Source organism: Drosophila hydei, unplaced genomic scaffold, assembly GCF_003285905.1.
Source record: "Drosophila hydei strain 15085-1641.00,03,60 unplaced genomic scaffold, DhydRS2 tig00000149-arrow-pilon, whole genome shotgun sequence".
Lineage (NCBI taxonomy): Eukaryota > Metazoa > Arthropoda > Insecta > Diptera > Drosophilidae > Drosophila > Drosophila hydei.
Window position 1 is genome coordinate 203,617 of NW_022045678.1, and position 15,322 is coordinate 218,938.

The 15,322-nt window shown below is 31.8% G+C and overlaps 1 protein-coding gene across 4 annotated transcripts in view; it reads left to right on the forward strand.

Annotated features, from left to right (window-relative positions):
- LOC111593146 (scavenger receptor class B member 1) overlaps positions 1-15,322 on the forward strand; it is a 29,161-nt gene that overhangs the window by 1,392 nt on the left and 12,447 nt on the right. The window contains exon 1 of one of the 4 annotated variants that reach the window (XM_023305746.2): positions 10,512-11,141. The exons of the other annotated variants lie outside the window; for them this stretch is intronic. Coding sequence (XP_023161514.2) covers positions 10,802-11,141 — 340 coding nt within the window. The 5' untranslated portion in view covers positions 10,512-10,801. Of the gene's footprint in view, positions 1-10,511; positions 11,142-15,322 lie in introns of those variants that run through there. 4 annotated transcript variants of the gene reach the window in all.

Here is a 15,322-nt window from a genome sequence, read left to right on the forward strand (position 1 = left end):
ATATATTCGTTAATTTCGCGTTGTTTTCTCGTAAAAGCCTTATCACAAACTGCTATAATATTAAACGCTTTTATAACACACATTTCAATTTGTTTTACATCCCTTAAAAACAGAACCTAGCTAACAATAATTACTATACAGATTAGCAATCTTATTATCTTCTGCGACAATATTTATTTACTTTAAATAATTATTTTTAATTAGCAATTCTATGTAAATATAGCAAGCTCAATTGGTGCATTGATCTCTAATCAAATCAAATCAAATCAATCTAAAAACGCTATTTCTGCGCGCCTCTGCAGTTGTATAACACGTATCAGTGCTGACCCAAGTTAACCCGAAAAGAATCAGTAATGCATATATATATTTATATATAATTATATATACTTATATTTGACTACATTGAAGTAAGCTGAGTGCATCAATCAAAGCTGTCAAATTGAATTTGCATAAATGAATCGCAACGCTCAGTGTAAACACGGCGTCTGCCTGATCGCTCTTCGCAAATAAATAATGTTAAATTATGTACTTAAAAATAATTTATTTACTTTGTGGGCAAGCGAAACGCGGAAGGTGCAATAAATTAGGAAGGCATTATTAAAATAAAAATCTCACTCATCTAAGTCAATGTGAAAGTGAGAAAAAATAAACAAAAGCTTATAATCTCAGTTAACAAGCTGTTAACTACCATTTGCTATTGGACTTTTGTGTGCTGCTCATAAAAGGTGCAAAACATGTAAAATTATTAACAATTTTATTATACTTAGATAATTATTTAATATATTACTCAGCAGGCAATTAAATTTCATATAATCGCGTGTTTCTTGGGCTTAAAGAGAAGGTCAATTCGACTAGGATCTAGTCAAACAAAAGCCATTAAACAACGAAACTATAAATAACGAGCTTATCTAGTCGTCAACACTTCAACATTTCAACGCTTCAACTCTATTAAAAAGTTCTCAAAAACTAGCAATTATTTATAATAATTATTTTTAAGACACATGCTGTGCTTAAAAAGTGAATAATATATTAAAACAAAAATGTTCTAACTTTAGATAAAAAAAGAAAATATTTTGATGGGTTAATAATAATGTAAAATGATGTTGATTTGTTTCTTGTACAAATATATTTGTTGTATTTCGATTCTCAGCGCGAACAGAAACGTCGCATATTAAAAAAAAGAATATATTATAAGTATATAATATTTTTTTTCTTTTACTAAAGTCACATTTTAATATTTGACAGAAAACAGTGCACTATGAGCGTAGCACCCTGAGCTTAAATTCTTTTTAATGTCTGAAGAATTTTTTTATTTGCCATTTAAATTGTATCTTGTTTGGTTAAAGAGTTATGATTCGCAACGAAAAATAAACAAAGCGCCAGACTCTTAATTTACTTTCTAGTATGCTACGATGAATTTTTTATGTTTATTTTTTTTTTATTATTATTTACTTATGTTTATTTTTTATTCAAATCAGCTGTAAGATGTGTGAAAAATACATCTAAAAACTTAAAAAAAATCGTGAAGTACTAAATCTAGACAGTTCAAGATCAAGCATATTTAGATGATAAAACTGTGTCTTCTACAATTCATTTCAGAACTGAGTTACCGTTAAGCTACTTTATTGTGTTAAGTGTTTTAGGAGCTGGAATAAAATGCAGTTGGTCACGCCCGATAACAGCCTTTCATCTTATAGCACGCATTTTTATCTGTTCAATCTATTTAATTTTATTTCTTTTTTAAATTTCTTTCCCTTTATTTAAGACATTTTCTTATATTTTAAATAACGCGCCTATTATTAACCCTTATCAGATTGTTATTTAAATACGTATACCTGACCATTGTCAATATCAGTCAACCTGTAGCTCTCTTCGTATCTTCTACTTTTTGGCCAAATTCTCAGCGAATTCGAATGCTTTTAAGCAGTTCATTGACTTGAAACTTTTAGTTTTTCCGCTCTAAATGAAATATTTGATCAAACTACTTAATGGAAACGTATAGAGTTTAGGTCGTCATTCGTCACAGTTTCATGCTAATTTAATAACCTGCTTAATTCGTGTAACTAATGTATAAAAATGTTAATGGGCCGGTCCCCTGCGTCCAGCCCATATAATTAGAGCAGAAATCTATGTAGTTTGTGTTTATATTTTTTTTGTTTCTGATTTTTATTTTTTATGACTTCGCACGCTCTTAACTGCGCTAAATGTCTTCATTATATTGAATGGTTTTTGTTTTTTGTTTTTTGTTGTTTATAATTTATTTAACTTAATTATATATAAAAATATAAATTTTGTGTGCGAGCTTTCGGATTGGTTATGTGGTTTTAATTGCTTGTAAATTGCATGTTGGGCATAAAATAAATTTTGATTGTTGTCGTAATTGATTAAGCGTGTATCTATAAGTATATAGGTAAAGACAGAGAGGGAGAGAAAGAGCGAGAGAGGGAGGTGTAGGGGTGTAGTTACAGCCTTTGTACTTGAGGCTGAACTTGAACTTGGGCGTGCATAAAAACTGCTAGATTTATAAGCTATAATAATAACAACACTGGCTATATATTGTAAGTGTATTAAACATTTTATATTGTTCATGAAAAGTTCGATGACGATGGTGACGGCGACGCTGATGTTGATAAAAGTGTTACAAGGTTTCGGGGCTCGTCTGGCATCAATATATATATATGTATAATATTTATATATATATATATATATATATATGTATTTGTATAGAGCATGTATTACATACAACACTTCCAGCTAAGCCATTTACCTACATCATGATTTATGTATGTAACTAAATTTATTTAGTTTTTGTTTTGGTTGTTGGCACTCTTCGCATTTTTTTTTAAATTTACGACGCAGCTAAATTAATTCAAGAAAAAAAAACAAACTATATATACATATATATATATATTTATATACATACATTTATAACCAGTAGCGCCCGTTTCCCGATTTCAGCGCGTTGCCCAGTTCATTTTGTGCCAATTCATGATTAGCCGCCGAATTTGTTCGCATAAAGCTTGTTTCTGTGGGGCTTTCGCACAATTGTGCTTCAGAAATGCGTCGTTAATTTGTTATTGAGTTTTTTATTTTGGCAAAGAAATCTCGGAGGCAAAATTTTGGGTATTCGTATATCAAGTTTTAATATACATATATATGTAATTATAATAGTTATAATTTTGTTTTTATTGTTGGATTTTAATTCCCTTCGATATGTATAGCCCTTTTCAAGGTTATATCTTACAGCTAGTTTTCTTCTTCTTCTTTTTGTATCATTATAATACTAAGCAGATTTTGACTAAGTTACTGTTTAAAGTTCATTAACCTTTTTTATGCCGACTGCACTTATTTCGTAAAGTTTTCTTTTAAGCTAAAACTGTGCTTACATTAAGTGATCATTAATCATTTGTCGCTAAAACTTTCAGTTTTAATAAAGCCTAAGTGGCTGATGTGACTTACAGATTGCAGCAGTTATTTAGACATTTACACACATATATATAAATATAAATAAATATATTTATTTATATATATTAAGCAATATATAATTAATTTATATATTTCTCACCAGATAAGTGCCTAATGTTTTTATGGTACTTTTGTCTAGACAACTCTTTGAATTATTTCCGACCATTTGTGAATTCGCTAACCCAAAATTCTGTGCACGAGCCACTTTTAACTGGCAAATAAACCACAATTTACAAATGCGAAAAACACTTGCGAAGCTGTAGCCACAAAGCGCTGACTCAACGCAGTCGAATAGCTCATGACGCCGCCGATGAGAGCCAACCCGGTTAGAGTCCGATCTTATGAGCCAAAAGAAGCAAAAAAAAACCAAGTCAAAAAAATAATAAAATAAAATGAAATAAAATTAAATAAATAAAGAGGAATTCAACGAACAAGCTTCAAACGCGATTTTGGCGTATTTTGTGAAATTCCAATGCAATTTGTCGTTCTTATTAACATTTGTTGTTGTTTATTTTTCTTCTTTTGATTACCTAATTATACCCTGTTTCTGGAAGAAACAAGGCTGATGATGAAATACCCTTAGCTAAATTGTATTGTATAAATTGGGAAGCTCTTGGTCTACTTTCAATTTGAACCTGCTTGCTCTTAGTATATAGCATATGATACCCCTTTCATAGATAATTTCTGTCTTATACTTATTTTAACTTGGTTTATAATTGCTGACTTTTCTCTCAGCCTTTTCGCAATATAACTTTTTATTTATGCTCATCTTTTCTTTATTATAGATATGTTAATCTATATATAATTATGAGTTTTTTTGATTTCAACTGTCCAAACATTGCTCTACTCCCAAATCCTTTGCTTCATCTGTAGTTTACTTAGAGATATATTTTCCTTTAGAAATATTTTTTACATATAAGAAAACGTATCTTAATGTATTTTTTAGCACTGAAGCTGTCTATTATATAATCAAAAAATGTATTAGTGCGTTAGTTGATCTACTGCAGTGAGGGTATTATGCAGTCAAGTATGCCTTGAACACAATAATCCGTCGTTTCTTAAGCCTGTATCTGGGTTCAGGTTCTTTCATACCGGCATGACGCGGCAAATATTATGATATATCTTTTTATGCGAGTTTGTGTAAACATGCCAGTTGAGTCAAATCAATTAAAATACAATTGCATGGACATGATACGTTCGACATTTTTATTGAAGGTTACAAGAGCACGTGAAATCGGGCTGACTAATTAGCCACACACACTTGAAATAGTTAAAGATAAAGTTGTTGTCCCTGTATCTGTTATGCTTACATAGATGCGTTTAGCATTAAACTTACTTTAGATTAGCCATTACGCATTGTCTGGCTGAGACGGGGAGTTACAGCTAGCAAGCCGGAACAGTTCAGTCATCGCATTGCTTGAACTTCAACTTGAAGAGAAATAAAAAAATCACCGCATGCCAACAATGTCAGGTTTGTTTTTCTAATTGCTCGACATGAGGAAATCAAGAATCGATACAGAAAATCGAACGTCAGTCGATCGATAATTGCAATTGGCGCAGTTGCCAGTTGGATTAGCAGCACGTGCGCCTAATACAAAGGTTATAAATGATATTCTCTCTCTCTCCCCCCTCCTTTCTCTCTCTCTCTCTTTCCCTCTCTCTCTCTCTGTATATATATCTTATATATTTAGAATTAGCTGTTATTAAGTATCCATGTTTATTGCATGGCACAAAGTTCGCACTTTTATAGTTATTTCATCAAAATTCCCTATATGATAACATCATCAACATCATCATCATCATCACCATTATCATTATCATTATCGTTAATCATCGTTGACTTGCTTCAATCATAAATCAAACTGACAATTGGCAAACAAGTTCTCTCTCTAATGCAAATAACAAAGATCTTCACTCAAATCACATCGCTGAATCAGCTAAAATTTTAGTATTTATCAAATGATATATCTACCAGGAGCTTGGTAAGCCAATCTGAAAGCAGCTAGAATTAATATCACATATAAAATTTAGCTATTCCCTAAGCTTGATTTCTTGATATATAGATAATTAAAAATTTTTTAATATTAAATACAATTTTTCTAGTTAAGCTTGACTCACAGAGTCTTGTAGACAGAAACTTTATTGATTAAAAATTTTCAGGCATTTTTTAGGGTAAAGTAAAAGCTGTAAAGAAATAATTTTTTATTTTTCTTATACACTTAAAATTTTTAAAATTTTTCTTCTATATTTCATTTTTGCATGGCTTTCTTTTCTGCGTTATTAAAATGTCAAAGATCTTGCACAAAAAGTTGAATAAAAATATGTATTTTTTATAAACATATTCATAACATCTTATTAAATTTTGCACAGTAATGTCTTATCAATATATTATTTTTAAAAAAATTATTTGAATATATTATACAGGCAGACTGGTAAATCGATTGTTTCATATAAGTAAAGCATTTAACAAAGCGCGTCCCGAATCAACAATTCCTAAATTTAAGGCAAAAGTAAAAAAAGAATAAATTCTTTAAAATGCGAATAACTCAATGTATAAATTAAAATGTTGATGAAGACTTTGATATATTTTATAGATCCATATAAGGGTTGAGTTTAAATTGAATTTAGTACAAAATAAAAAATATGTATTAAAGAAAATAAATAAAAAAATGGTTAACATTTATAAAAATAAATATATTAGAAATAAATCTGGAAAAAAGTATTGAATAAAAAATAAAAACAAATAAAATAATCTGGCGCAAATTCAAAAATACTCTTGCATCACAAGCCAAGTCTTAAAAACCTGACTTACTTAATATGGAAAACCAGCTTCAAGCAGCAAATCCAAAGAAAGTCAATTGCCTGTAATTACTAAGCATTTTATTTGGACGTTTTATTTGATGTGGTTTTTTATATGTCTGCATAATAATATGCTAAAAATAAATATTGGAGTCTGCTATAAAAATATGCTTCAAGATTATCCTAAGCATTTCTGGCTAACTCAAATTTGCAAAGTTCTAGTTGATATTGAGAATATCGAAAAGTCTTGACAGGCTGTAATCATATTCTAAATATAGAAATTGTGTTATATATACTATGTATATATCTCTCTATATATCTAATGTTTTGATGGGTTGCGCTGGTTTCTTGTTGTGCTTCAAGTTTTTAATTGTATTTTTTCTGTTGTCTTTGTCCCAATTTAAATTGCACTTGTCTGCTTAACACTTTCAAATGAACAGTTGAACTTTTGTCTATTTTCGTGCCCGAATTAAATGGACAAATGGAATTTTACTTTGGCTTTCGCCTTTCGGCTTGGGCCGCAGAACTAAACGTGCAACTATTGCTTATTGATGGCAAAGTCTCATTGGCATCCATAAAACATGAGCGAGCTGCGCTCAAAAGGTAAATTGCGACACACAATTTCGGAGCTCCAGAAGGTACAGCGAAGCAAATGGTTTCTGGGCCGCATTTAGCAAATTGTAATGGATATATATATATATCCATACATGAACTATATATCTATCAGATATATCAGATATGTTAGATGCTAATCGAATGGCTAATAACTGTTGACCCCAGCTGAACCCTGCCTTATGATGCAGTCTCGCATGCCACTCGCTCCGCATGTAATTTGTAATTAATCAAAGTGAAAACCTAACTATGATTACCAGGTGCGAATTAGCCAGCAAGTGCGCTAATTACAGAACTGACGTGCGGATCTATTGCGATCCAAGCCAATGGCCAATTAGCGCCAGTTCCTATCAATAACAGATTGCATTTCGACGTTTGGCTAACACTAATGACTGCGTCTATGGTAAGAGTTGTTTAACTGTAAACAATTCTAGGAAATTACGGCAATTATATTGAGCCCATTAAATAAATTTTTCAAAAATTTTATGATAAGCAAAACTCGAATACGGAAATCAATAAATTTCCATTATACAAAATCAATCAAATTGATTTTTTTATTTTGGAATATGTAAACATGGCTATCAATGTATTAATTACATACAAATACAAGTTATTAACGTGGCAGTTAACATATAATCAAAGCTAAATTGTACTTGGATTGGTGAGAATTGCATAGAAAGGCCATAATTAGTGTGAGCGTGGGAAACAAAACAATAAAGAACAATTAAAGAGAGCACACTATAGACCCCAATTGTAGGGTATTTGCATGCATCATAAGCTCAAACAACTACCAAAAAATCGTCTCAAAAAATTATGTATTATTTATTTTATATATATATATATATCTATATATTGAAAGTGTTTTGGTTTGGTGTTTCTTTTTTGTCCGTATATTCTGTGCCGTTGTGTCAAAGTGTGAGTTCAGCGGCCTTTGGCAAGGTCATCTGGCTAAGCGCACAATGGGAATGAGTTGACATCTCTTTGGGGGCGCTTGACAAAAGTTGCTTTTGTTGCCGCATGAGTCAAAGATTAACGGCAAATGAATTGTCAATGCGGAAATTGATAAAGCATCCCAGCGCGCAGACGTATGAAAAATAATAAAGACAAAAAATAATATTCATTTTATTGTTTTTGCTTTTTGCGAAATATTGATAAAGGAAATCAGCAAAAAGTCGTATATATATCAAAAAAAAAAAATTATAATATAAATACTATAATTATAGTTTGGAAATTGCAACGTCAAGTTCAATGACATTATTTTGCATGCAATCAAAAATTGCATTCGCTGACATTCAATAACTGTATTTAATGCAATTTTATATATTTGCTGACATTCAATAAATAATTTATACTCAAATCGATTGACAGATTTTCAGAATGGGCGTTAGAAAAACTTGAACAGCTGCCGGATAGAAAGCATTAGCTAAATTGCCAATTAAATTTCAATAATAATTTGTGTATAAGTTGGATTTCTCTGCTTCTCATTTTATATATATATGTATTTATATTATATAAATTATTTTTATATTAATATATATACATTGTGTAGCCAAAAAAGATAAATTATCTTAAACTTTGAACATTTATATTACACTCTATATCATTGTCATTGTGTATCGTCAAAATCATTTTCAATGCGATTCTAATAAGCAGTAGTTGGAGCAAATAGAAGGACTCCACCTTGAAGATAAAGGTTCCAAGCTGGTCGGCAGCACCTGAGAGAGAGAAGATTTCTTAGTCGGCAAGCAGCAAAAGCAGATCGAAACAGCGGTCAGGGCAACAAACGACTTGGCTGATAGTGCATAAAACATTTGCATAACTATTATTAGCAAAGTCAAAGCTTATTGACACTATTACATATATCTATATATATAAGAATTTTGACATCAATATAGTGTACAATTTATAAAGTTTTAGTGTAGACATTTTTAAGTTATATATTTCTAATATCATAATCATTATCATTATTGCCTTTAAAAAATATATATACAGAGAGTGGGCCTATAAGTCATATACACCTAAAATGTAGACAAATTTATTCCTTATTCTAAGATTCTATCTAAGATTCTCCTGCTGTTAAAAGTGTCTAAGCTTTGCCTGTTGTTCATGGTAGTCAGATTAGAAGCGATCAGCTTTGGATGCGCTGCCCATCGATCAACTTATCTAACGCCAAAGTAGATATTAGAAGTTCATAGCTAACAGTTTCCTCAAAAGTATGCAACAAATAAAAATATTTCTATTCGCATCTAGATAGACTGACTTCAACATCAATCTGTTTCTTATTCATTTATATCAATTTTCTTAGCTCCACCTAAGTCTATTTTTAACAACATTTAAGAACTTGTTTTTGTTTGTTTTTGCATATTTCTCAGCTAAGCATAGCAAACAGAATTTTAGCTGAAATTCCCACATTAGCTTAGTTTTGTTGTTGTCATCGTTGGCTATTAGGCAAGAACTATTGCCTAAGCAGGAAGCATCGCCTGATTTGTGTTGTTTTCACTGCAAGTCTTCTATTAGCTAACTTAGATCGCTATAAACCCTCAATCAGAGCTGAGCTATGCCATGTCGTGCCCCCGTCCAAGCGCAAAACGCAGTGCAAATATGCCACTTAAGTATTTGCTAAGAGTAACTGTTGGAATGGGCGTGTTTCGATTGAAGCCAAATGAATAACTTGAATATATTCGCGTGCTGTTAGCGACAACAACCGGTGGCAACTGTTAATTCATTCGAGAAATTTCTAAACGGCAAGGCAAACCAAACCAAAAAAAAAATATGACTTGATATTGTGTTGAACTCTTAACAAAAATCGAAATGCCCAAAATAAGAAATAAAAAATTGTTGACGCTTGCATGCAAAATTGAAGGTGATTGAGTTTTAGTGAATGCCCCAAGATTGAACAGACGAAAAAAACCGATAAAAAAAAACAATAATAACAACAGCCACAACAGACAGAAGAAGAAGAAGACAACACTGTGTCTGCAGACCGTAGATCGATGCTGATTGTTACAAGCGACATAAACTTGATTTAAAATGCGTATTTGGCTGAAGGCACAAAGTGCGCATGTAAATATCTAAAAGTTTTCCATAATGCCGCGGCTGAGCTGCTGCTGCTGCTGCTGCTACTGTGACAGCTGTTGTGTACCACGCGCCGTATGAGTAATGTGTGCCTTAACGTACAACGCCAATGGTATTTCCCCAAAATGCGAAACGGCGCAAGTGAATGCGAAACTGGTTTACAACATTTCGGGCTTAAGATCAGAGCGAAGCAGCTAAAGAAGCAGCAGCTAACGCTGTCGCCGCCGCCGGCGCCGCCGCCGCCTTTGCCGCCTCAGCAGACCGGCTCACAACAAAGCAACAGCTGAGCGAGTGCTAAACGTGATCTTTAGCGTCACGTAACGCAACGCAACGCTAACGTAACGTAAGGCCAGCTAGCGAGCAACTGGCACAGAGAGCGCTTACCCTAGACCAAAGAGCGCGCGGAGAGCGTGTGAGAGAACGAACGCAACTATTTGTCGTTGGCGGACGGGTAAACGCTCGTACTAAAACTCGTACTGCAAAAAAAAAAAAAAACAAAATTCGAGAAAAAAAAATCAAAACTTAAAGCCGTAACTTTACCTGGTGCGGCGATCGCACGTCCGGGTTTTCATTCATAAGCGAGCAACGCCAGCGAACGGACGCATACGCGCTTAGGCCAACATCCAGCTGGGACACACTTAGAAAGATTTAAGATTTCAATGAAAGAGTCTATCAATGTTATTTAAAGTTAGTATATATATTAAGCAAGCAAGTGGTAATTGATTCCAAGGAGCTAACGCAGCAAAAGCAACAAGTTTTTAAGTGCCAAAAGCAAAAAGCCAAAAGAGTGTCTCAAGTGTACGAAAAATACAATTATTTTTCAACATTTTATTTATATGCCTATGCAATTATGAAGGACTTTGGCAAAATGTTCTCGCGTCGCTATAGTGCCGTCTGTGTAAGCGATGAGGAGGCGGGCGTGAATGCGAACCAGCCAAATCAAATGGCAGCAAACGCAGCCGCCACGCAACCAAAACCAAATGCAAGTTCAACTCAAACTGCAGCTGCAGCCACAGCCACATCCTTGCCAGAAGCAGATCCTGCCACAGCCGCAGCGGCGCTGGCGGCGCTACAGCGCGCCCAGCGTCGCAAGAGCCTCAAGGCAAATCGCTCCATGAAGCCCATGGACATATTGGGCAGCTTCTTCGATGAGCGCCAGCATGGCAAGCACAATGCACGCTCACCCACACGTAAGTTCAGACAACAACCAAAAATAACATAATCCGATCGAAGAAGTGTTTAAATAATTATGAGTTAAAGTGCAAAAGTATTTGACTTAGAGCTTCTCGAAGATTCCAAAAATTATAATAATCATCAATCACCAATCGGTTAACAAAAAAAAAAAAAACCGGCTAAACGCATCTTTTGTCGCTTCGCTTTGGTCTGCATTAATTATGAAAATTTGTCTGCCGCGTTTAAAAACGCGTCACAAAAACGCCACACGGAACACATAGCTCGATGCTGTTTAACATAGCACTTTATGTTTTGTTGTTTTTTCTACTCGAAGTTTTGTTGATTAAATAAGCAACTCTCTGACACTGACACAGTTTTTTTCATCATTTGATTTCAAAAGTCTTCGGCAATAATCTCGTTGTAGTCCTATAGTAAAAAATCAAAAAGCGAAACGCGCCCAAAACGCGTCTCGCACTTGGCCAGTGCACGCGATCTGGCCAGGCATCATTTCGACCCTGAACTTGACCATATGCTTGCCATAAAAGCCTAGAAGCCGAGCCAAGCGGGCAATACAAGTTTCTGTTTGTATACATGTTGCAGTTGCCAAGCGGTTTATGCGCGTTTTAAAACGCTCGCGACTTTGGGCAACTGCATTCGAGGTAGTTGACAAGTAACGGCTTCTATTCCACATTGTGACCTCTATATAACATTTTTGTTGTCACCTTCATCTAGCCATATATATATGCATGTATGTGTATATTATATATATTTATATATGCTGAAAATAAAGCTGAAAAACTCGCGCGCGTTTCTTTCAAAAGTCAAGAACAACACGAATTCGCACATTTTTCATTTATGTACACAGCAAATTAAACGAAATTTGGAAGATATCTACGAAGACGTTGTCGAAAATCACAGAAGCTCTTCTTGAGCATGTTAATATACATACACTTAGTTGTTGTTGTAGCTTATTCCCAAATAAAAATATATAAGTAAATAAGAACTCGTTGCGGAGAGCTAAAAATAATAATAGTAAAAAAATAAGAAAAAACAATTGAACGCAATTAGTTGAATATTTACTTCCTTATAAATGTTCGCCATATAATTATAAGCAACAAATGTTCGAATAAAAATAAATAAAACTATAAAATAAAAAATTCTTTGTGGGTGCAAAGAAAATTAAATGTTAGCCAGAGCTGAATAAATAATAAATAAAAATGTATTAAAAATTATACAAATTTATAGATTTATGTGAAGTATACAACAAGCTGACACGGCAGTATTCTAGTGGATTCTGTGTTGCTTATAAAGTGTACAAAAAAACGCTATTTAAACTAAACTTAAAAAGTGAATTGAAAAGTTCATGTTTAATTAAAGTGAGTGAAAAAATACATAAAAATTGATAATATCTGAAGTGAACGAAAAAATGTTAGGTAAAAAAGTCTTATTTTTTTAAGCAAAGAAAACTCTTAAATGAAATTAAATTAAAAATAAAAAGTATATAAGCATTTAGAAAATAACAAAAAATAAATAACAAACATAATTTGCAGCATAAAAAATATTAAAAAAAAATTAAATGTTAAATAATAAAATAATATACATATAAATACATATATACATGTATATATATTTAAAAATTTTTTCATAAATATTTTTTTGGCAATTTTAAAATATAAAAATAGTTTACTGTTTACTGTGGAGCAGTTTTTTTTAATATTTATTTTTATTTAAAATCTTACTTTAAAACAATGAAAGTAAAATAAAAATAATATTACGAACATTACAATAAATAATAATCAGAAAATTAGACGTACTTAAGATGTTTGTTTAAGAATCCAGTGGCTGACAACACTTTACCGCTTGACATATCTATCTATATATATGTTTAACTAAGCAATGTGCCGTTACTTTCAAATGAATTTGTTGCATTGCTTGTCAAGCATATATGATGTATATAGTTCGATCTGTTATATAATACCAAAATATTACTTAACAATATGAAATGCAGTGTATCCAATGCAGTTATATCTTGATTAGTCATGCATGTGAAAAGCAAATGTTTGTTCACTATGGGCGTCTAATTAAACGGCCTGAACTCTGGCAGTTGCAAAGTTAACCGCAGAAAAATCGCAAGTTGTTAATGGAGCTATCGCCCCTGAACAGGTGAAAGTCCCAAAGTGAACTGCTTAAGCATATTGGTCATTCTAATTAGAGCCACGCGCAAAGAGAACAAAAAAAAACCCAAAATACGACGTCGCAAGACGGACTTTTTAATAAACAACTGATTTGTTTATGATTATATCATAAATCATCATAGTTCATTTCGCATTCAAAGCGAGTTTTCAACTATTCAAATAAAGTGTTTGAAAACAGTAGATAAAAGAATAAAAATAAATAAATGTAGATACATCCGAGAACATTTCGAAACTTTTTCAAACTCAATTCAAATACATATAATATATACTATATACTATATATATATATATATATATATATATATATATATATATATATATATATATATATGACAAAGATGTATACATGCTTATTGGCATTTATAAAAAGTGCCCAAACCAGGCAGAAAAAAGAGCATTGTCAGAAGAATTAGCAAATCGATTGTTTCACAGTTATTCATTAGGTGTCAATACACCCCCTCCCTGACCTGAAACAAGATTCGAACAAGTTTCGCACTCTGCTTGAATAAATTGCTCCCAAATGTGGCCACATACACACACACATACAGCAGAGACATGTGTTTAAGAAAAACATCGACACTGAAAGAAAAAAATATAAATAATTACAATAAAAGTGCCTGCTCATGGCCAAACAGGATTGTTAACGTTTATGTATTTTTATATAGATTTGTTGTTTTTCGTTTTCTGTTTCTTCTGCTTCTGCCTCAGCTTCTTTCCTTTATTTATTTTTGTTTTTGTGCAAAAAATTATTTATGCAAAAAAGCGGTTCATTGCTGATAATAAATAAATAGAAGCCAACCCACTGGCATTCCATATAATGCGCCAAAAACAAAAAACCGCATCAAACTGAACACGCGTTGCTGATGCGTTGACTACGATTTTGGCAGGAGATCTCTGCTTCTTCTTCCTCTTTTTTGTGGTTTTTGGCGAGCCCGAACTTTGGCTGACTTAAGTGCCAAAACTAGTTTAAAGCATCTGCTTATAATTCGACGTATTCCATTTAGCTCATCGAACATTTCAATGAATGATCCGACAACATCTTTGCATAACTCTCTATGCCAAAATGCGTTTCGATCTAAATGCGGCTAACAAAAGCTTTTTTATCGATTATCGTTCAAGAATTTTAGAGCCTAAGTTAATTTTGATTTTAATTCTTAACTAAAAATAAGTCCGTGAACCTAAATTTATGGTTAATAAAACACAAAATGAATGCAAAAGTAAAATTGCCTTAAAGTCAATTTTTTTGTATAAAACTTGAAAATTTCTTAAAAAATTATATAAAATTTAAATTGGAAAATAAATTAAAACCATCAAATTAAAACCATATTTTAATAAATAAGTAAAGTGTTGAAATTGTTTAGACTTCAGCTAAAATGTTGTCTACAAAAATATTGTTTTATTAGAAATATAAAAAAAATTGTGCGACAAAAACTTGACAAATTGGTATAAAAGTTGAAACAAATAAAAAAATGATGTTTAAAAATTTAAAAGAAATAAAAATATTGAATATCTTAAAAAATTAAAAAAATCATCAAATATATAAATAATATATAGAAAATCTAATTTAAAAAAATTTTAACAAGCATTAAAATTAACAAAACAAAATATTAACAGAAAATATATAAAAATAAAAAATATATAAGAAGTATACAATAAGTAAAAAATATAAAATAATAAAAAAAATACAAAAAATATATATTTATATAAATAATTACATACAAAATTAAAAAAAAAATACACAAGAAAACTATAAAAAGAAATTTTCAATTTAATGTTAGGTTTTAGATTTTTTGGTAAACTTTTCGAAAATTGCTTTAGTTATCAGAAAGTTTGCCATTTTCGTAATTTTGTGCGATCAAAAACATATCGAGACATACATAAAATATGCAGCTCATTTTCCCCATCATCAATATTTATAAATATTTTGTAATGAAATTCTATTATATGTTGTTGTTGCCATAATGTCTGACGTCTTTTGGCTGCCATGCCATAGACATCATGCT